Source organism: Pipra filicauda, unplaced genomic scaffold (assembly GCF_003945595.2).
Source record: "Pipra filicauda isolate LSUMZ 115617 unplaced genomic scaffold, ASM394559v2 scaffold508_size1329835_pilon, whole genome shotgun sequence".
Lineage (NCBI taxonomy): Eukaryota > Metazoa > Chordata > Aves > Passeriformes > Pipridae > Pipra > Pipra filicauda.
In genome coordinates, this window is record NW_024104652.1 from 795,202 (window position 1) to 817,440 (window position 22,239).

Sequence of the window (22,239 nt, forward strand, 5' to 3'; positions counted from 1 at the left end):
GAGGGAGAGAGGTGGGGGGTTCCATCCCTATGGCCTCTCCCGGTGCCACAGGCTGACCCCTCAGACCCCCCGCCATGGTCATGGAATCACAGAACCACAGGATGGTTCGGGTTGGAAGGGACCTTAAAGATCATCCAGCCCCAACCCCCCTGCCGTGATCGTGTTGTCCTTGCCACGCTCTGCCTTTCCAGAGGGTTTCTGGTTTTGACTCTTATTTCTCTGCAGGGTTGAAAGTGGGAACACCCTTCCACAGGTCTGGTCGGCCTCAAGCAGCACCTGCACCTCCCTCCTGAAAGGATGAAAACCTCCGGAAAACCTGGAGGTTTCCTGGAACATCTTCCTCCTGCACCATTCCAGCATCTCGGGTGCCTGTCACCTGATGGATTCCTGCCAGCAACCAGACCCTTTTATAGAGCATTTCCATCTTTTACCTTCCCATTCTCTTTCCTGTTGCGGGTCCCTGTATCCTCAGTCCTCCCCTCATCCCCTGAGGAAAGTGGCCTTTTGTGGCAATAACCACTTCCAACATTAGATCTGGAGATCTGTGTGGACACCCTGCCCCATCCTATGCCTCCTCCCTCCCCAGTCCTTTCTTGAGGTGCTTCCCAACTCTGTGCAGGACAAAGATCCCCTAATTATTTTTCTTCCCAAGCCACATCCATCAGGGATGTGTAGTCTCCTCACCTCCCAGCCTGCCAAGATTTGCCCACAGAGATAACAATCTTCTGCAGGGGAGGAATGTGGATGTGTATTTATTTACCAGTAACTGCCAGTTCTTTGTGTTGTCCAAAGGAACATTCAGTCCATTACTTACAACCCTCCTCAGCATATCCCTGAAGATCTGGGATACAGGTACACAAGGCAGTCAGCCTCGGCTTTTCCAGCCAGACGGCTCCCCAGTGGATCCATGGTGATCCCAAGTGACTGGGCTGGGAAGAATTTGCCCCTGCTATTCCTATTTCTCATCCCCCCTGCTATTCCCAGACCTCCTGCTGACCTGCTGCACGTGGGAGCTGCCGGGTGGCTCCCGGCAGTCTGGAGGACGGAGAAGAGCGGCGCCAGGCCCTTCCCGCAACGGCCACAAAACCTGGAGACCAGCTGGATTCTCCCCAGATCTCTCTGACAAGGTATTGTTCCCAGCGAGTCACCACACCACCCCTCCGTATCAAATAAAGCAGTTTATTTGGCATAGACTGAACTGCAACAGAAATTCCCGTGGAACAAAGCCTGGTTACACAAACTGAACGAGTGCAGTTAAGAGTCTCAGTTACACCTAACGACTAAACAAGATAAAAAAAAAGCACATTTCAGAGTCTCCCAGTCTTGTCCTTTTCATCCAGAGACACGGTGGCTCACTGATGCATTGTACCTTTCTTCTCTAAAGAGACGGCAGCACAATTCCAGGTGTATTTTTCAGTTACAAGGAATTCGGTTAGGAAATCCAAAGAGATTAATCCACAGGCTGCTTGCTCTTCACATAGTGTTTGTACTTCCAAGAGTACTTCCAAGAGCACTGGGAGCCTGTTTTAAGGCTTTCAAGTTGGATACATGACCTCGTGCATCCAGTAACTTTGATAACTGTCGGAAGAGGAACGAGGGGCTGGGCAAGTTTTTGCTTCATAAACCCCAATCCCCCCACACCAGGCTTTCCCAACCCTGGTTGAAATGTCACAAAAACAAAGATACAGACAATAACAGACTAAATTAAACAGTCTAATGCAAATTATACTAATCAGAGTCACCAAGACTGGCCGGGTTGGCTGTGGAGCGCACCAATCCCTTGTGTGGTAAGGAATACAAGTGAGGTTTTACACTAGGAAGATCATGCCAAAAATGCCACTGTCTGTAAAACCAGCATAAAGCATTTCACAACATGCCATTAGAAATGCTTCAACAGCTAAAAAAGATTTGATTAAACAAGGACTTTCCTAAGTTTATTATGATCCAGCAAACCAAAGCCATTTGTGTCATTCAAAGAAAAATACTTTCAGCTCGTTATTTCTGCATGACAGTGTCATGACCTAAGAGTTATTTACTCCAGTTATTCCCCATAAATATTCAGATTTTATTTACAGGTTTCTCTAGTCTTTTAGAGATCTCCTTTAAGTGTTTTCAAAGATGAAGCCAAAATTACCTTCTGCAGTGAATGAGGTAAATTAAAAAAATGTTTGCTCTACAATATCTACACCTGGTGCTTCACTTTGTCTTAATTTTTGTTTTAAAGTCTCTGTAGACCAGCAGTTGCACCATTTGAGGTTAATCACCAGTCACTGTTACCTGTGAAGTAATTTCAGTACTAGAGAACTCAACTTCTTTAACAGAATTAAAAATTACATGTCCTGCTTTTAATAGCGCTGATCCAATTCCAGCTGACCACCCTTAAACCACGTTTTCCATAATCCATGGTGTGATTTTAAAGTTTTATCTGTACACTTACTATTTCTGAAGCTTTGACACAGTGCCAGAACTGAAAAGCTTGACTTGATGTCAACGAGAATTAGTTTTGAATGACAGTGGCTAAAATGCTAAATGTGTGCAGGGCTGTTTTCCCTTCCAGACCTGCCAAACACAAACCTCTCGCTGTCTCTAGCAACAAGAAAACATCACTGAGCCAAGACAATTCCCTCGGTGTTAAATTATGGATCACGTAACCTGATGCCAACACAGACAATCCAGCACCAAAGCACTCCAAGCTGTCACACACCTTTACTACTCTGTTAAAACAACCTGTGAATTCCAGCCTGTCCTTCCTGGGGAGCAGATCTCTGGAGCTGAACAGGCAGCAGTTTGCTGCAGCATTTCATTAAAAAAAAAACCCCACAACCTTCAATTTAAATGTTTATCAGCTGCTAGTGCACCTGCCCAAGGACTATGTTCACATCAAAGCCAGCAGGGTAATGTGAGGTAGTAAAACCAGATGCTCTCCTGTAGTCAGTCTATATTTAATGGTACCTCAAGAATTTTAATTAATGAGGAAGACAAAAGGAACCGATGTGACTCTTCAATGGAGGAAGAAAAAGGGAAAGTTAAAAAATGCCGGTGACAAAAGAGGGAAAAAGTGATCAAAGCTTGGATATAGAATACTGGTTCTTAATCATGTTTATTCATACTACCCAGCTGGGGAGATAACCATTCCCAAACCACTGTCTGGCAGCAGCTGGAATGCTGCACAGCCTCAGTTATCCCTATGGGCTCCCCTCTGGAATAGCATAAATAAACTACACGTCATGGGCAGTCGGATACATGATACTTTCATTCATTAAGGATTATGACCAGGTGCAATTTCCATGTCACCTCACAAGGCTTATCCCTAATTTATGAAAATAAAGCATATATATTTTGTACATTTTTATATATATATAAATATATATATATATATATAAAAAATACACACTGCCAGTCAACTTCACACACATGCACACACACACACACACATGGATATTGTACACACCCACCCAGGAGCAACAAGACTGATATCAATAGTCTACTTTGTGTACACACACCCTACGTCTAGGAAGTAAGAAAAATCCCTTTTATGGCAATTCTGCAGGCAGAAAAATCAGTACAAAATACTTTGTTGTACAAAAACTGCATTTTCTTTTTTTTTTACAAGATCACCCGACATGGTAACACACCCCTCAGTAATGCACTACATCCCTACAAGGAAAAGGAATAATCAAATCTTTATACAATTGTAAAAAAAAAAAACAAAACAAAAATGTAAGCTGCTCTGCAACCTTCCTTTGCTAAAAGTTAGAGACATTACCCCATCCTAGCAGCAGATTAATAAATAAGGATTAAATAGTCTATTATACAAAGCCATACCCAATGGCAGATTTCAAACCAAAAAGCTTTGCAGATACTTCCACTTCCTACACAAATCTTTGTTTTATTAAGAATAAGACTCAGTATAAAACAGGGCAACAGCCAGCACTAGATCTATATCTACAGACTAACAGGAAAATCCAAGGGAAGAAAAATATTTAACAGTTTATGGCACCTTTACTGCATAACATGTTTCAAGGCTCTGTTTCCCTACAACTAACGAGTAAAGGGCTCTTTATCTCAGCTTTTATTAAGCAAACTCCATATAACCAACCACACAGTGGCAAGAGACAGAACCAGCTGTTCCCAGCTGCAAAAATGGATTGATTCCCACCCTAAAAACCAGCACGACTTCGGTGTCAAGGAAAGAAACGGCAAGTTCCAGTTTCCTAACGCTCCTTTGTTCCTCCTGAGGCAAATTCCCTCCGTTATTTGTGTTGGGTGGGCGTTGTTCAGTAACTGTTTTCGTGTCCAGCCAGGATGTAGAGGTTGCTGTGAGCCTGAGGGTTCTCCGTGGGCCTGCTCTCCAACACAACCACTCTGCAACCAAACACAAACAGGATCCAGGAATTTAGTGGCAAAAGGTAAAGCACGTGGGTGTGAGGAGCAAACTCCCAGGTTTCTACAGCCTGGAGGTTCTCCCAAATATCTCGGGTGTTTCTTTCCTTAAAGCAGTTCCCTTGTTTTGCAGCATCACTTCTGATAAAATCCCTACAATGTTATATACAGTGGAAGGTGTCCCTGCCATGGAACTGGATGATCTTTAAGGTCCCTTCCAACCCAAACCATTCCACAATTCCATGATCTGCAGCCCAAGTATGTTTATCCCTCCCACATCTTGTGATGAGCATCAGCCACTAACCCAAACAATTCTCCTCCATCCTAAATATTTGTCCCCGATGGGTTCACAGGGATCACTCAACCCCATCTCTGCCTGTGTCCTGCTGGGTCACATTCCTGTGGGCTGCTCTGGAAAATGAGTCTCTCCCTGCCTTAGCACACACTGACCACTGCCCCATCCCATGCTGGACCTTGACCATCAGCTGATGTGGTTGGGCCTTTGCCCTCCCTTCTCCCTCCCAAATGCCTGCATTTCTCTGCACCAGTTCCTAGGAAAATATCCTGTTGTTTTTAGGATTACACTTCTCTCTACTTTCTCCCTTCCTCAAGAGTTTTCAAATGAAGTCTCCTAACTCCCTCTGTCCCTGATCTGCACCTCTGCACCCGACCAGTTCTAGAGTGATCCAAGGCAGAAAGGTGCTACCACATCCCATTGCTGGAATGGCAGGGAAGAATCCTGCTCCAGCTGAACAGAGATGGAAAATACAAACCAAGGGGTTTGGCAGTTCAAAAGCCAGATGGATCAGGGATTTAAGACCAGGAGGTGTTCAAGGCCAGGTTGGACGGGGCTTGGAACAACCTGGTCCAGTGGAAGGTGTCCCTGCCCGTGGCAGGGAGGTGGAACAAGATGAGCTTTAAGGTCCCTTCCATCCCAAACCATTCTGGGATTCTGTGATTGGAACTGATTTCTGGATTCATTCCTATCTACTCCTACATTTAGCACTGAACCCACAAGTGCACATGTCCAACCCAGAGACTGGGGCAGCTGCTGCTCAGGTTCCAAACCTGGAGGCAGCTGCACCTCTTCCCACCTCTGGAATCAGCTGGATATTATGGATAATGATTGAATTTAGCCCACTGTGATTAAAACCTGTGTGTGTTCTAGTTTGCCCTGCTATTTCGAGATCAGCAGAGATTATTTTTAACTAACTAGCTGCCAAGATAATTCACAGTTCGCCAGGAAAATCCAAGCCAGGAGCAGGCTTTTCCAAGCATCCAAGGGCATCTCTCATCTCTCCCTGTCACCTGCTGCCTACAGACAGAGCTGTGGTGGGCTGGAAGCCAGTTCCAGCTGGGAACTAGAAAAGCTGGTTTAAATAAAACAAAAGGTTTCTGTTTCTTTGGGGTGATTTACCTGTCTGACCCCAGCAAGCGGAAAACCCTGGTTTCATCGGATATCTCCTGGGTCACCTGGAGAAAAATGGAGATGTTTAGATCCATTTCAGGGGCAAAATGAAATTTATTGGCCTCAGTCGGATGGAAAATAAAATTCAAATGCAACTTGGTGCAAACTCCAGGAGAAACAGATAAATTGATCTTGGAGCACAAGCATTGCCAGTAGGGAAGGAGCGAGAGGAGCCAAAGGATCGAGTGGTAAATAAGGAACAGGAATAAATTAAACCTTCCTGGAGACACTGGGAGATCACTTACTTCATCTGATTTAAAGCTCTTGCCCTGCATTCCATGTTTCCAGAAGGCCAGCACGCTGTCCTGAAGGCACACTGCAAAGGAAAAACACACATCACATCCTATTCCCTGGATCTTTGTACCCCTAATGATTCTGGAGAAAACTCCAGGAAGGGTATAAACACCATTCCAACTACATATTTGAATTATTATATTTACTTTAAAATATGACTATTTTTAATATGTAGATATATATTCAAAATTGAATTATTATATTTACTTCAAAATAGATGTATGAAAAATGGGAGGAGTTTTCCATTCAGGGACAGAGGGAGCACAGAACTCCCAGCTCTGAGTGATTTAATTCTATAATTCCAAGAGTTTATTACAGCACAAATACTTGTCTGACAACCACAAATCAAGTTTTTGAAGCAAAGGCTCCTGTCCCCTGATAATTTAAAGACAGCAGTTTGTCCTCTAAGAATTAGACTGAAATATTATGATCCTGACTATTAAAAAATGGCTGTGCTACACTTTAAATAAAATCCCAACTTTCAGGAGACTAACACAGATTTATGTATTACTAAAACACTTTCTCCTTCCCGAATTTTTTTCTCAGTTCCATGGAAATGACCAGAAACCAGCCAGTCTTTCAACACTCACCCCTGTGAGTTCTTCAACCCCGAGAGACAAGACAGAAGCAAATCACTCACCCACTGACTCGATGCAGAAATCAAAGCTCAGCTCAGAGGCCAATTTCTTGCTTGACTTCAGTTTCCCTTGTAAATTCACTATTTTCACAAATTCTCGAGAGAAACAGAAAAATAAGTATTAAAACCCACTGCTGAAAAGGATTCAAGTAAGAGATACTAATTTAATCTTTCAGGCACAAAGAAATACCCCAAGTTAACATCTACAGTATTTGCCTAAAATGAACCCAAGAGCATCTTTCTCTCAAAATAAATATAAAAAACTTTTTTGTGCACTTGGCATGTTTTTAGACTCTACTGACAGAATGATTCACATATGAGGAGAGAAAGTGGAATGACAAGACTCAAAATGAAATTCCACTTATCCAAACTGTAGCTTATTTGGAAATATCACAACACAGATCAGTAATGAAGGGGGAAAAATTAACTTGTGGGTAGAGTTCAGCTCAACAACTGTGGCAAAAAAAGTTTTGCACGAGGTGTAGGAAGTTTTCCAAGAGAATTGTGTTACTCACTGTCCAGGCAGACCAGGACAGTGTCCCTTTCCAGCTGTGTCACGTGAATGGCATCCAACTGTTGATTGCCTGAGGAAAAACAGAGCAGATCATTTTATACACATAAAAGACTGATCTCAGCCCCCCCTCACCAAAGCTACAGACTCTTCACTGTGCTGTTTGTTACTCTGAATTATTTTTGAGGCTCCAAGATCCCAGAATGTTCTGGAAGAAGGACAAACCCCTCAGTTCAAAGCAGGTATTTAATATAAAATACTACTTTGACTGGATAAAATACGTTTTGTGCTACAGTTCAGCACAGCTTCCATCACAGGGAGGCACCATAATGAACAAAAGGAACCATCAAGGGAATTCTCACTCCTAAAAAAAATGCTCCTTTCTCATAAATCCACATCTGGAAAGATTATTGTGCTGATACCAAGCTAAATTTAATAGGATTTCATAGCATTTTTTTCTGGTTTTTATTAATGAAGCTGTTGGTACAGCTTTAAAGGTGAAAAAGGATATCCAACAAGGGCAGCTGAGAAAAGCAGATGCAAAATATCAGCCAGGTTGTGAAGATAACCCAAATCCTGGCTTACTAAAAGCCAGCTGAAGATGGCAAACCTCCCCCAAGGGCTGGAGGATGGACAAGAATTCATTTCTGGATTCTTTACACAGGAAAGGAGGGGAAAGAGCAGGAAGACTGATCCCAGGCAACAGTGTGGAACCACAAAGGAGAACCCAATCAGCAGGGTCTGGTTAGTGTTTAAAGAGGTTTAGAAAACAAAAAGTGTGTCTGAAGTGGAAGTTTTTTAAACAAGGACAGTTTATACTGAGGTGGGTGGGTCAGCACAAGAACACAGAGAATCATGGAATTATAGAATTGTTGGGAATGGAAGTGACCTTAAAGCTCATCTCATTCCAACCCCCCTGCCATGGGCAGGGACACCTTCCACTAGCCAAGGTTGTTCCAAGTCCCTCCAACCTGGCCTTGGACACTTCCAGGGATCCAGGGGCAGCCACAGCTTCCCTGGACAACCTGTGCCAGGGCCTCCCCACCCTCCCAGCCAAGAATTCCTTCCCAGTATCCCATCTAACCCTGCTCAGTGTCAATTTGAACCCATTCCCTCCTTGTTCTGTTACTCCAGGCCGTTGTCCAAAGTCCCTCTCCACCTTTCTTGCAGGTTCCCTTCAGGTTCTAAAAACCTGGGATCTGCTCTGGGTAGAGAAGCTGCCAAGCCCAAAGCTTTTCCAGCTGACTCCTGAGGAGTCATATCCAACATTCCCAGAGAATCCAAGGGCTGGGAGATGGTCAGACAGCCTCACCTGCCCCGATCTCTGTGAACCACGAGGACGCCGAGTTCAGGTTGATTGTCTCAAACTGCACGACCTGGTTTGGCTCTGAGCCCTTGCTGATGGCCACACACACCATGGGGTACTCCTGCTCAGGGATCACCAGCATCTCAAACACATTCAGGGGGCTTGGCAGGGGGAAATCAAAGTGCTGGGGGAAAAAAAAACAAAACAAACCATAATCAGGCAGTTGTAAGTTTGATTTTACAGTGAAACAAATCTACAGTAACATGCACAAAGTATAAATATACAGAATTTTTCACTGCATGAACATCAGGCTGGGCAGAGGTGGATGATGTTCTGCTGTTGTGAGTGCTGGGCTTGATCCAGCACTTAAATGACTTTTAAATGACTTACATGACTTCAGTCACAAGGTTTTCTGAGTCAAAACGTGTCAAGTCAGATTTTTCAAGTGCTCACAACCCACAAATGGCACCAGACCGGGACGTACTTTCCATGACAAACTCTGGAAAGGTTATTTCAACAACTGTATAATTATTAAACTGAACTACAAGTAAATCCTTACCTTTATTAACATGAATTTCTGCATTGGCTCATACCACTGGAGTAGAACAATTCCAGACTGCAACGCACCACAAAGGTACTTATGGCCTGTGTATGGATTTCGTACTGCAAAAAATAAAACAAACAAAAAAAAAAAACCCTGAAAACAGTAATTTTAAAGTCCTGGAAGTTCAATGCGTAGTCAGAAAAAACTCTACACAGGTACCTTTGCAAATATGTTAAGAAATAGCGTTATAAAAACATATGAAAGAATGATTGGGGTAGGAAGGGACCCTTAAAGATCATTTCATTCCATCAGTTTCCCACTAGCTGCCATTCCAATATCCACAGTGGTTAATATCGTGCTACACTCCAGATAAATTCCATTGTGATTAATAACCAGCAGCATCCTCAGAGTCCCAGCTCAGGGCCCACACACTGAGTGGGCAGAAAAGCTGTGACTCCTCTCCGTGGGGCTGGGTGAGCTGGGGCAGGTTGGGATTGAAATAAAACAATTCCCAGGCAGAAAAGATGGGAAGCTCATAACTCCTGGGGGGCTCTGACTGGTTTGGGGGAGTTTTTTTAAGCTCAGCTGGATACAGGACAAGGGTGACTTGAGGAATCACTTGTAAATGTGGCTGTTGTGGACACTTTAATGAGCTAAACAGGATCTCCAAGTGGCAAAGAAGTACCTTATGTGAATTTTTAAGGGTGTGAAGGTACAACTGGGAGATGTGGCATTTGGAGACATGGGTCAGTGGTGGGCTGGGCAGTGCTGAGGGAATGGTTGGGCCTGGTGATCTTAAGGGCCTTTTCCAAACTAAGTTAATCTAAAATTGTATATAAGACCTGGCCTTGAACATTTCCAGGGTTCCAGGGGCAGCCACAGCTCCTCTGGGCAACCTGTGCCAGGGCCTCCCCACCATCACAGCCAAGAATTCCTTCCCCATATCCCATCTATTCCTGCCCTCTGGCAGTGGGAAGCCATTCCTGGTTGTCCTGTCCCTCCAGGCCCTTCTCCAAAGTCCCTCTCCAGCTCTCTTGGAGCCCCTTTAGGCCCTGGAAGGGGCTCTGAGGTCTCTGTGGACCCTTCTCTTCTCCAGGCTGAACAATCCCAACTCAGCCTTTTTTCTGAACAAAGAACTAAGTTTATTATTCAGACATGCCATGGGCAGGAAAATAAAAAGCAAAGCTGAACATCTGCTCACCTATACAGCATTTGTGGCATCCTTTTGTGTCAGGGATCTTGGTTGTTAAGGCAAATTTCCTGGAATAATAATCACCAAAAAATTCATCAGCAAGAGATGTCAAGGCCCTTCATGCACCAAACTCAAAAGCACCAACAGTATTTATGGTTATTTTCACTTATTAATAACTGTCTATAAGTGAGAGGTTTGTACCTTGGTAATATTTTGTCAGGAAATCTGTGGGTTTGAATATGAGCAGCTAATCCTGTTTTTTTGGCTTGTTCAAACAAAGCTATTAAATTATGGGAGTAGAGCTGGAACGTTTTCCCTGGAAGAGAGAAAAGCACAGTTGACATCAACAGCCACCCCTCCAGTGGAGAACTGCACCATTTAGGAAAATGTAGGCAGGGAAAATTACCTTCTGGAAACATGGAGCACGAGCAGCAGGGAGGCCAAGTCCAAGTATGAAGAAAATAAGAGAAGGCAACAATAATAATGAATAGAGAATGAATATTGAACTTAGAGCTCATTTCAGTTATGTAAACATTTTTAGAAGGCTGTAATTATACAACAATTGATATCAGGATATTTTCTTTACCTATAAATCAATAGAAATGTTGTTACACAAACCCTGCATGTTTAAAGGCACAGTCCTATAATCAGTCTCCATTCCACAGTGCCTGTTTCCTATTGGGAATATCCCATTCCAGGACAACTGATTGTCCGAGAATCAGTATTTCCAAGCAGCAACACTGCTGGATCAACAGTACTTCACAGTCACTTCACCTCCTTCAAATTTACACAGATTTTGCTTTAGAATCCCAGGATGGTTTGGTTTGGAAGGGACATTAAAGATCATCCAGTCCCAACTCTCTGCCATGGGCAGGGACACCTTCCACTAGCCCAGGTTGCTCCAAGCCCTGTCCAACCTGGCCTTGGACACTTCCAGGGATCCAGGGGCAGCCACAGCTTCTCTGGGCAACCTGTGCCAGGGCCTCACCACCCTCACAGCCAAGAATTCCTTCCCAATATCCCACCTAACCCTTCCCTCTGGCAGTGGGAAGCCATTCCCTGTGTGCTGTCCCTCCATCCCTTGTCCCAAGTCTCTCTCCAGCTCTCCTGGAGCCCCTTTAGGCTCTGGAAGGGGCTCTGAGGTCTCCCTGGAGCCTTCTCTTCTCCAGGCTGATCAAACAACATTGTACTGAAACATGACTTTATTTATTTATAATTCCCCTTTATTTATAATTTTAATAATTTCCCCTCTCTTTATACCTACCTGACAAGGACATCAAGGTGTTGTTGATAACATACAGCCAGGTGCATTTTCGGGGAAATAACTGATAAAAGAAAAAACATTTCCATTAATAGAAACACACAGGAATTTCCAACCATCATCTCTCTGCCTGCTCCACCTCCACCACCATTCCTGCAGGGATCCACACTGGAGAAAGTCCCAGCTTCCCTTTAATTGCCTGTTTTGGACCCTCTGTGTTTTTTGGGATGTACCTGCCTGGCTATCTGTGTTAAGAGGCTGCTCTGTGCACAGACAGACCGTGGAAGATTGGGACTGAATTTTGTCCCAGTGGGAAGAAGTTACTCACAGGGCAGCTGCTCTGGATTTGAGGAGATTTTAAAGTTAAGAACGAACTCCTGAAAAGGGAATTGTGATAAAAGTGATGGTAAACAATGGCCTTCAGGAGTCCCACAAAAGAAGGGATAAGGATGACAGGAGAAGGGCAGAGGTTTTGCTGTAGAAATTTCTGATAAGAAAAAAAAGGACTTCAAATGATTAAGCTGTTTTGAAAAGAAAAAAGCCCCTTCCAGTGCCTAAAGGGGCTCCAGGAGAGCTGGAGAGGGACTTGGGACAAGGGATGGAGGGACAGGACAACCAGGAATGGCTTCCCACTGCCAGAGGGCAGGGTTAGATGGGATATTGGGAAAGAATTTTTGGCTGTGAGGGCAGTGAAGCCCTGGCACAGGTTGCCCAGAGAAGCTGTGGCTGCCCCTGGATCCCTGGAAATGTCCAAGGCCAGGCTGGATGGGGCTTGGAGTAACCTGGGATAGTGGGAGGTGTCCCTGCCCATGGCAGGAGGTGGAATGAGATGATCTTCCAAATCCTTTCCAACCCAAACCATTCCATGATTCTGTGATATGATTCCATAACACAGGCTTTGTCCTCTGTGCCACTTCCACAAGCAAAATAAGAAAATATGTGGTAGAAGAATCTCAGAAAGAAAAGGTACAACTGGCTGGACATAAAGTATCTCTCAGCAATTTGCTATTTAATAGAATAGGCCTGGGTCTATTCAGTATTTTCACTGAAAAACTAAAAATGGAATAAAAATATACTTCTGGAATTGGGAGATATTAACCTTGGAGAGACAGCCAAGCACTTTGGAGGATACAATTACAATTAGAAGTTGAACAAGCAGTTCAAAATGTGCATTTGGAGGGGAGAAAATGAAATGAATAAATGAAAATGTGGAAACAAGTGGTGTGGCAGAAGCCTCTGGGGTCTGAGGTGGGTCACACCTGAGCTCTGCCAGCTTGGAATGCTCTCATGGAAAAGGAAACTTTCATTTTGGGATGCACTGAATGGTCTCCCTACACACCACTGGCACAGCCAAAACCTTTCAAGGTGATATAAAAAAGCATGTGGAAGAGGCCACAGAAGACTGTTAGGTGAAATAAATTAGGAAAGCATATATGGAAAGAGATTCCAAGAACATCCTGCTACTCCTGACCCTAAAGAAGCAAATTTAACCCCAGGAATAGATGAAGTGGCTTTGGAAAGGGTCAGAGAGCCCAGGAGAAGTTTACTGGGGATAAAAACAGCAGCTGAAGTGAATGGGTGAGGGCTTTGGTAGCATCCAGAGGAGCTGCAATGTGCCATCTAGTGGGGATGGGGTGGAGGGAGAAAGGGCAGGGAATCAGTTCTCCAAGGAGAAGGAAGATCTGGCAGCAACAATAAATTCAGGTAGGTCAAGGAACTATTAATTTTCAGACTTCCCTTGCTGGCTTTGATGTGAATCAGTATAATCCACAGAGCCTTTTCCTTCCAATGCCAAACTTCATTGCTCCATAATATCCCTGAATCTATTCTGTGTGTTCAGTCCCCCAAAACTCACCTGTTCCATTGTTGCCTCGTGAAGTTCATTCAAATTCAAAGTATAGATCCCTTCTTCTGTGCCAAAGATGATGTACTGGTCTGAAAAATGGAGAGAAGTGGATTATTTCCTAAGCTCATCACCAGGTTTAAAAGGCAAAACTAAAATAACTTTACAAATTGATTATTTCCCAAGCTTTGGCAACACAACAGGCAGGTTTTGAACACAATCCTAAAATAACTTCACCTTTAGTATCTGGATGTATCCACGATGTTGCACAGTTGATCTTCAAAGGACAACCATCGAAGACTTTGGAAAAACATGCTCCCATCTGAAAGACACCAAAACTGAAACCTGAAACGAATTCAGAGTATAAGGAGTTTATTTTCTGGCACCTGGCCACTCAGAGACACCTGCAGACACCACTGCTCTCCCTCGCCACACACAGACTTCCCCTAAAATGCTTGGATGCAAAACACTGGGACCTTCCCCAAAAGCTACAGCCTTCCAAAGCTTTTTGTAGACTCCAAATACATTAAGAAATGTAAAAAGGGGGTCGAAATTATATCAACAACTTCAAGTACCTATTGGGTAAGAACAATATACCCTGGAGGGATTGGAAAGCCGTGTGGATGCGGCACATGGGGACGTGGGTTAGTGGTGGCTTTTCCAACCTAAATTATTCTATAATTGTACTTATAATTGTATTAAATGCTTAAATAAATGGCACAATGAAGGGAAAACAAGCAGGAATTGAAGCAGTGACGCCCTCCCATCACTACCACCTTTCCCCATTTCTCTTCCTAAGCAGAGATCACGACTCAGGGAGCCAGGGAAGCCTCCAACCCTCCACATCCAGACTGAATAGTGACAGGAAGGTTTTAAAAAGAGGGAACAAATACTGTGTGTTCAGCACAGGAGAAATAACTGGCTGTGAGGTGCAGAAAATCCCCCCAGATGAGCTGGTGCCTTATTCCAGTAAAAACCTTCTGACACTGGAGAGAGGAGGCTCTGATAACTCCCAGTGCAAACGGGATTTCTTACCAGCACCTTCGGGGTCGGAGGCAAACCATTGATGGCTGGTTTCTGTGGGAAGAAACAAAGATCATAAAACACCTCCCACACGCTGACACAAAACCAGCCTGTTGACACAGCCAGATCAGCCCCAGAGCCACAATACCTACAGGGAAATCTCTTTTCTCCTTTTTCCGTGGGAGCTGAGGGATTTGTCCGGATCCTTCCACGTTTTCCTCAATGAGTTTCAGCATCCCATTCCCATTGCCTGCAGAGAAGCCCAGACACCTTTTGTAGCTTATCTGACCCAGTGCAACAGAAAATCTCTTCTCCCCTGTGCCCAGCAGGAGTGGAGAAGTGAGCTCTGACACTTCCATATCCACATCCCAGGTAGCTGAAACCTTCCCAGGACAACTGGCTGCTCTTGTCCGTGCTAAGTTACACACTTTCCATTATCCAAACAGTCCCTGGGCCAAATTCCACTGAGAATAAAGCTGTGGCATTCATTGTTTTTCTCCTGTTCCTGCAGGCCACACATTAATGGGATTGGCTGGCTCAGGGTCCTTGTTTCGGGAAGAACATTCCCACCATGTGTCACGGCTCTAATAGGAACCAGCACACAAGGATAAAGGAAAGCTGCCCCTCATGATCAGTTGTGTTAAAAAATTATCTCTGCAAATAGTTGGCTCTGGAAGCAATTCCTTCTCCAGGATGCCAGTCACCTTCAGGAAAGGTCAGGTATTTACCCAGGTCGCTGTATCTGGCTGTGAGCAATCCAGGGCTGCTGATGCTGCTGGTCATTCCAATGGGGCTGGAATCAGCCTGAAGCCCACAAACTGGGATACTCTGTCTCCTGTGGGCTGGTGGGGCTCTGTTCTGTGAGTCTGGGAAATGTTTTATTGTCTGGCATCTCTCATCATCTGGGAGGTTTTCCTCGGGATAACTGTTTATTCTCGGCTGCAAGAAACCAGAGGTGATGGTTACTTGGGAAATACAAGGAATTGGGAATGGCATCTGGGAAGCACAAACTTCAGACGAGTTTCATTCAAGTCAGACTTTCTACATTAAAAAAAATATCAGCCTTTGAAAAGTGTGTGAACTTTCAGGCTTCACAAAAGCTCTGTGGTGTCCAGTGACAGGACCCAGGGAAGGGCTGGAGCTGTGTCAGGGGAGGTTTAGGTTGGATCTCAGGAGAAGGTTCTTCCCCCAGAGGGTGGTTGGCACTGAACAGGCTCCCCAGGGCAGTGGGCACGGCCCCAAGGCTGACAGAGCTCCAGGAGGGTTTGGACAACGCTCTCAGGGACAAGGTGGGATTGTTGGGGTGTCCTGGGCAGGGCCAGGAGTTGGACTGGATGATCCTTGGGGGTCCCTTCAACTCGGCACATTCTGTGATTCTATAAAATAAAGACAATTGACAGCAGAATAATTCCAGAGGTGTTCCTCCCTGATGGAAAATCAGAGGCAGAATGCAGAACAGGAGGCCATCCCAGGCTGCCCAGGTTTTAGGGTTTGCTGCTTAAACCCCTTGAATCCCACACCTCTCACCTTGGGAGGCAGCGGAGGTGGCCCCGCTCGCTTTAGTGTCGACCTGCAATGGAAAGGGCAGTTGTTGGCTCAGTTAAACCAAAACCAGAATGAAAACCAGAACTACTTGACAAGGCAGACTGGAAATAAGATCATGTAGAGGCAAAAAAGAGGCAGATCAGAGCTTTGCACACACAGGGTTAAACTGGAAGTCCAAGAGCAGGGGAAAAGCACATTAATCTCGTTAGAAGTGTTGGTTTGGGATATACTCGTGTTCTTTCATAAATGCCAATGTTACTTGTTACAGAGCATTCTGTGGGGAAGGAGATTTGGAGTTAGTAAATAAATATACATTCAGAAACTGGATCTCAGGCTAGAGAGGAACTCTGGACAAGGGATGGAGGGACAAGACAAGGGGGAATGGATTCCCACTGCCAGAGGGCAGGGTTAAATGGAATATTGGGAAAGAATTTTTGGCTGTGAGGGTGGGGAGGCCCTGGCACAGGTTGCCCAAAGAAGCTGTGGCTGCCCCTGGATCCCTGGAAGTGTCCAAGGCCAGGTTGGATGGGGCTTGGAGTAACCTGGGCTGGTGGAAGGTGTCCCTGCCCATGGCAGGGGGTGGCACTGGATGAGCTTCAAGATCCCTTCCAATCCAAACCATTCTGGAATGCTGGGATTCCAGTTTGCAGCCTTCACTCTGAATCAAACATTTGGGCACCAGAGGAGCTGCACCAGAGCTCTACAGGATTATCTGCACATCCTGTCCCAGCCAGGCCTGGCTCATGGCTGATGGATTAATCAACATAAAATCTGCTTTAGAGTGTCAGGCACTTCCATATGGACTCTGAGATAACTTCAGGAAGGAGAGCAAGGAGGGAAAGCGTGGCTTTGGACATTCCCCTGAGGATCAGGGAAGGAGTGAAGCTTGGAGAGGAGCCAGCCCTCAGTTAATGGTGAGTAGCAAAGCTGCTGCAGCAGTTTGAGGGGAGAGGTTTTGGAGCAAACACAACTGTGCAGGAAGGAGATCCACTCACTCTTCAACATCTTCACTCCCATCGCCAAATTTTGTGAGCAGTCCCCTAAGGTAAAATATTTATACAATTAAGAGCTCTGCTCTAAGGTGCAACTAAACCCATCCCTGATGTCACTGAGTTTCACAACAGCCTTTTCCAAAACAAACATTTCTCTTATTCAGACCTTTTTCCATTCAGTTTGGTCCTTTCCTTCCCCTTACCCCCCAAAAATCGCTGGATCTCTCTTCCACACCAGACACCATCAGCTTTCTTTTCCCTACCTGCTATTTTAAATATTATTGACATGTCTAACAACAGTACGACATAAAAGAAGAAAAAAAACAACAGAGGAAGTTACTGGGAGACAAATGGAGAAAAGCCTTTTAAAGGGAAGTTTCCATATATATATATATATATACAAAAGACACAGACTGTTTCCCACTACAGTGGGAATTTTTGTTTCAAAGCTACCCCAGGGACAGCAGAAAAAGGAATTGTGACTAGAGGATCAAAGCAGCACTGAAAATATAACCTTGAAACCAACAAAAAACCTGATAAAATTTTACAAAATGGCAATTTTCAAGTTGGGTCTTTAAAGGGTGATGACCAAGAAAACCCAGCAAAGTTTGGATTAATGTAAAATTTCCCTGCAAGTCATTTCTGAGGGAAAGTAGCAACTGCCAACAGGAACTACTAAAAAATTTAAAAGAGAAAAAGTCTTTCATTTTGAAAGGTTCTTCTTGCCTGGAGAAGCTGTGGCTGCCCCTTCCCTCTAAGTGTTCCAGGTTGGACAGGGTTTGGAGCAGCCTGGGATAGTGGAAGGGGCTGGGATGAAATGGGATTTAAGATTCCTTCCAACCCAAGCCATTCTGGGATTTTATGAAAATCATAAATAAAAAACACCTCCATAATGCAGAAAATCTATACAAAAAAGGAATTTTAAAATGCCACGTTGAGAAAAACAAGGGATAAGTTTGATCAGCAGGTAACACATCCTGGTATTCCTCCTTTCCAGTCAAGTAATTCCTGAGCTGAAGATCAATCACCACTCACTCCATAAAAGCCAAAGGGCATGAAAAGCAAGGACCCCCCCCCAGCAAACATCCTCTCTGGCCATCCCTGGGATTACTCAGAGTTGCTGGGACAGAGGAGTTATGCATTTCCTGTTTATCTTTCCAGCTGGAAGTGGTTTCCAAGTAAGCAGCACGGATTCACCATCCAGAAGTGTCCTGCCTGTCCTCCTCCCAACGCTGGATCCGTGTCCATGTACTCATTTATAGCCCTGGAAAGGTTGGCTATGGCCACAGTTATTGTGCTTTAACACAGCCTGGCACAGGCAAAGCCACAGGAACAGAATCAAGTCACTGAGTCCCTCTGCCAGGGGGAGCTTCCCTCCCTCCCTCCCTGCTCCTCGACCCTGCAGATTCCAGCTGTCTGCAGAAAATCCAGGCTTCAGCTCATCAGGGTCACACAAACAACCCCAGAGAGGGAGGAAGGGGAGGAAAACAGTCCCTGGCTTTCCTGGGCAGGGAGAGGCAGAGCCCAGAGCCCCCCAAATGCCTCCTATGATGAGACTGAGAACAAAAAACCAGGTCGAACTTCAAAAGACTCAAATCCTGGCACACTCCACACCCCCATGAGCTTTCCAGGGGGCTGTAGTGTCAGCTGACAGCTTATGCAAGACTTTATCTGCAAAAAACAAGCCAAAGAAATCCACTGTCTGCTGCTCAGCTCCAAATAAAGATGGGAAACAAGCTCTTTTAGCTGAGAAATTATTTCAGCCCAAACAGCACCCTTCCCTATGCCTGTGCATCACTTGGCATCACTGAACTTCCACACTCCTCACTGCAAATCCAGGGAGTGCCTTTAAAGGCAGGATCCCCTGGTTTGCAGCAAAAGGAAGGTACATCCATAATAAATTCAATCCCAACTTGGACAGAGTTGTGCTCCTGTACTTCAGACCTGCTTTATCCAGGGGGGAGATCAGCTACAGCACATCTTTGCCTAAAACACTTCACCCCAAAACACCCCATGAGTGAATTCCAGATCCCACTGATCACAGCCCCGGAGCAGGAGGAGCTGTGCAGTTGGACTGTTGGTAGAACTAAACCTTCAGAGCTGGCCTCTCCTTCCCTTTCTCGAGCTCAGGGCTGTGAACAGGCCTTGTCACAGGATGTCACAACCACAGCCACGGCTCAGAAGAGAAGTGTGAGGCCAGAGCAGGATCCTGAACTCAGCCCTTTGCAAGGTCACCAGCTCTGCCTCAGCAAACTGGCTGTGGCTGTGTTATGTCAGAGTCCTGCTCGTGCATTTACACTTCACTTGCCACCTACAAACTTCAAACAAGAGATTAAAACTCATCCTCCAAGAGAACTGACCAACCATCTGCAGAAGGAGAACTTCACACTGGGTAACATCTCCTTAATTCATGAACATTAAAGTCCATCAGGGCTTATGGTTTGATGTTTCCACCACAATTTCAGTGTAATTTCACATCAAGTGACAGAAATAAAAGCTGGTTTTATTCTGTACTTACTTGCTGCTTCCACCATCGACAAAAGGATTCCAGTGTGAAGCAAAGTCACTGCCAGCTGCCACGACCTGGAGATGCAGAAATTGTCATTTTTTAACACCCCCTTGTCAAACTAAAGTACCTTATCCACCACAAACAAAAAGGCCTGGGAGGTTCCCCAGCCCCGCAGAACGATCCAGAAGCAGTAAAATCAAATTCCAAAGTGAAACAACATTTTACAATCTCTGAAGCAATTTTTCTTCTTCTTAAGACTTCAAAGCAGCAGCTGGAAATGGTGGAATGTCAGGATCAAGTAACAGGAAAGCAAAAATTTATGGTGAAAACTCAGTAAGGATCACTTTAGGGAACCTAAACCAGGGAACTTAGGGAACTTAAAAGACATTTTTCCAGCAAGCTGCTTAAGAGCTGAACCATAAAACAGTGAAGCCACTGTGATTTTAATAAATTAAGTTAAAAATAAACTTGTCCTCACCATTTCATCCCGAGCTTCTGTTTCTTTCCGAAGAGGGGGCTCAAATTGCAGCTTATCAACTGCAAAACATCACATTTTCATAATTAATACACACAACATTGCACTGGGGCTCTTTCAGTGCTTACTACAGTGAAATGCATGTTGTAACAGATCTAAGTATTGTGTACACAACATTTAATTTGCCCGTAAAACATCAGCCTTGTTGTCTGAACGCTTAAACCTGCACACACGAAACCCACAAGAAAGCCCAAAGGTAAATACCAAGTCACTGTACGAAGGCACACTCAAATGTAACTATTTTAACCACGTGCCACTTTTAAATGCATGTGAAAGGGAAGAAAGAAACAGCAAGTCTCCCAGAAGTGCGATGTACGTGATGCAGAGGAGCCACGAAAGACTCTTTTGTCCCAACCTGGAGGAAACCCAGTTCTACCCTCAAAATTTCAACTTAAGTGCATTAATATTAATTTGGGGGTTGAAAAGCTATGACTGGAGATTCCCAGGCAGGAAGTTGTTTCTCCTGGGTTTGCTTTCCAAATGGGAAGAGGTTTTGCAGAGCGCAGAACAAAAGGACGCCGCCGACGTCCTCCAGAAGGATCCCCCCCCCAAAACCAGACTTCCCCCCCCCAAAAAAAGGGGCAGAGCCCCCCAGGAACTCACAGTTTATCTCTGATGCTGTTCTCTCTGCCCTGATGTTCCTGTTGGTGGAGCGGATGGTGTGGCGGATGACGGAGTGAGGCTGGGAATGGGAGAGGGGAGAAGAGCTGGAAACGCTTTGGGATCTCCAACAACAACCAAACACACGAGGAGGAGGAGGAGGAGGAGGAGCAGCTGCTGCAGCCACACGCTGTTCAAGCTGCAATCTCACCTTCCCCAAAGCAAAGCAGGGCATTTCAAGGGGAGTTTTACCTCAAACAGAGGATGTTCTCACCTCAAAATCATCATCGTCGACTTCGCTGTAGTGTGTGTGGTTGTCGGGGTTGTTGACTTTGTCCAGCAGCTCAACTGCCAAAGACCTTGACAGACCAGGCTGCCCCACAAAGCTATGCTGGAACCACAGAAAAGAACAGAAAAGAAGGTTGGGATATGCAATTAACAGGTAACTTTCATTGGCAGACATCAAATGTAGAATGTTACTGATTTTTTTTCTGCTTTCTGGAGGCTCAACTATTATTTTAATAACTCCTTAATGGCTGGACTTTCTGACCCCTCCATAAACACCACACTCTGGGCCACTTGTAAACTGGAAATTAAGCTCTGAGAAGAAGAAATAATTACACTTTAACTTCATTTTTTCCTTCAGTTTAGGAAAGCAGAGATCTATGAACAACTAAATTTTTGGGTGACAGGAAGGGCCAACGTCCACACAGGCACAAGGCTGAGACACCCACTTGAAGCACATTTCTGTACTTGTTCCTTCCAAAAACCCTCTACTGAACAAAATCCTGCCACTCCCTTACAGATAACCAACACCTCCCTCTTTTAGATTCCCCCACCCATGTTTTAAAATTAAAGAAAACGGTTCCAGTTGGGTTTCCTATTGATCTGTTGCTCACTGAAGCAAGAGATCTCCTCCTGCTGCCACTAAATGTCACTTACAGAGAGGAGTCTGTCTGCTGTTGGCCTCTTCTTTGGATTTTTTGTAAGTGCTATTTTGACAAAATTATGGAATGTTGCTGACCTGAAAAGAAAAATGAGGAGTTATGTTTAATTTTTCAATATTATTGATTTTAAGACACTTACTAAACAGATCACAAAAGGGCGTGATAAATTAGAAAGTTGTCCAGGTACTTCATCTCAGGTTTGAATAATTACATTTCCAAATTAACAAATTAGGAAAAAACCCATTTGATTCATGGAGCTTGCATGGAAAACATTTTGGCACGGAAAATAAGCCAAGCATAGCATCAGGAATTTATCACAGGCTAAAGAAACCATGAAAGGATGAAACCATTCCTATCAGGCAAATGCCCTGACAGGAATTAAGGAGAAAGGATAAAAATGATTTTCCTTCCTAGAACATACAAAGAGCCCCAAAGAAGGGTCCCTCCTTCACTAATGACAAATAGTTTTTTCCCATTATCTACAAAATCATAGAGTCACAGAATGGTTTGGGTTGGGAGGGACCTTAGAGATCATCTTGTTCCAACAAAATACTGAACAAAGGAAAGAGTTCCACTTACCATTTTGCTTTTTCCTTTAGCTTTGGCGGCTGAAAATTACTTTTTGACATTAGAAACAGAGCCCTGGAGG

At 44.6% G+C, this 22,239-nt stretch overlaps 1 protein-coding gene across 2 annotated transcripts in view; it reads right to left on the reverse strand.

The window, feature by feature from the left end:
• Positions 1 to 1,163: 1,163 nt before the first annotated feature.
• Positions 1,164 to 22,239, reverse strand: part of MAP4K5 (mitogen-activated protein kinase kinase kinase kinase 5) — a 57,597-nt gene continuing 36,521 nt past the window's right edge. The window contains exons 11-34 of one of the 2 annotated variants that reach the window (XM_027744475.2): positions 22,170 to 22,232; positions 21,586 to 21,667; positions 20,918 to 21,034; positions 20,647 to 20,725; positions 19,987 to 20,045; positions 19,518 to 19,582; positions 17,003 to 17,047; positions 15,990 to 16,032; positions 15,191 to 15,401; positions 14,615 to 14,712; positions 14,475 to 14,516; positions 13,677 to 13,761; positions 13,452 to 13,531; positions 11,600 to 11,660; positions 10,742 to 10,744; positions 10,537 to 10,651; positions 10,345 to 10,403; positions 9,159 to 9,262; positions 8,606 to 8,783; positions 7,298 to 7,366; positions 6,786 to 6,878; positions 6,097 to 6,167; positions 5,801 to 5,856; positions 1,164 to 4,365 (exon numbers count right to left, since the gene is read on the reverse strand). In XM_027744475.2, the coding sequence (XP_027600276.1) occupies positions 4,278 to 4,365; positions 5,801 to 5,856; positions 6,097 to 6,167; positions 6,786 to 6,878; positions 7,298 to 7,366; positions 8,606 to 8,783; positions 9,159 to 9,262; positions 10,345 to 10,403; positions 10,537 to 10,651; positions 10,742 to 10,744; positions 11,600 to 11,660; positions 13,452 to 13,531; positions 13,677 to 13,761; positions 14,475 to 14,516; positions 14,615 to 14,712; positions 15,191 to 15,401; positions 15,990 to 16,032; positions 17,003 to 17,047; positions 19,518 to 19,582; positions 19,987 to 20,045; positions 20,647 to 20,725; positions 20,918 to 21,034; positions 21,586 to 21,667; positions 22,170 to 22,232 (1,966 nt within the window). In that variant the 3' untranslated portion in view covers positions 1,164 to 4,277. The remainder of the gene's footprint in view (positions 4,366 to 5,800; positions 5,857 to 6,096; positions 6,168 to 6,785; positions 6,879 to 7,297; positions 7,367 to 8,605; positions 8,784 to 9,158; positions 9,263 to 10,344; positions 10,404 to 10,536; positions 10,652 to 10,741; positions 10,745 to 11,599; positions 11,661 to 13,451; positions 13,532 to 13,676; positions 13,762 to 14,474; positions 14,517 to 14,614; positions 14,713 to 15,190; positions 15,402 to 15,989; positions 16,033 to 17,002; positions 17,048 to 19,517; positions 19,583 to 19,986; positions 20,046 to 20,646; positions 20,726 to 20,917; positions 21,035 to 21,585; positions 21,668 to 22,169; positions 22,233 to 22,239) is intronic. The other variant, XM_027744477.2, reaches the window with a different exon arrangement.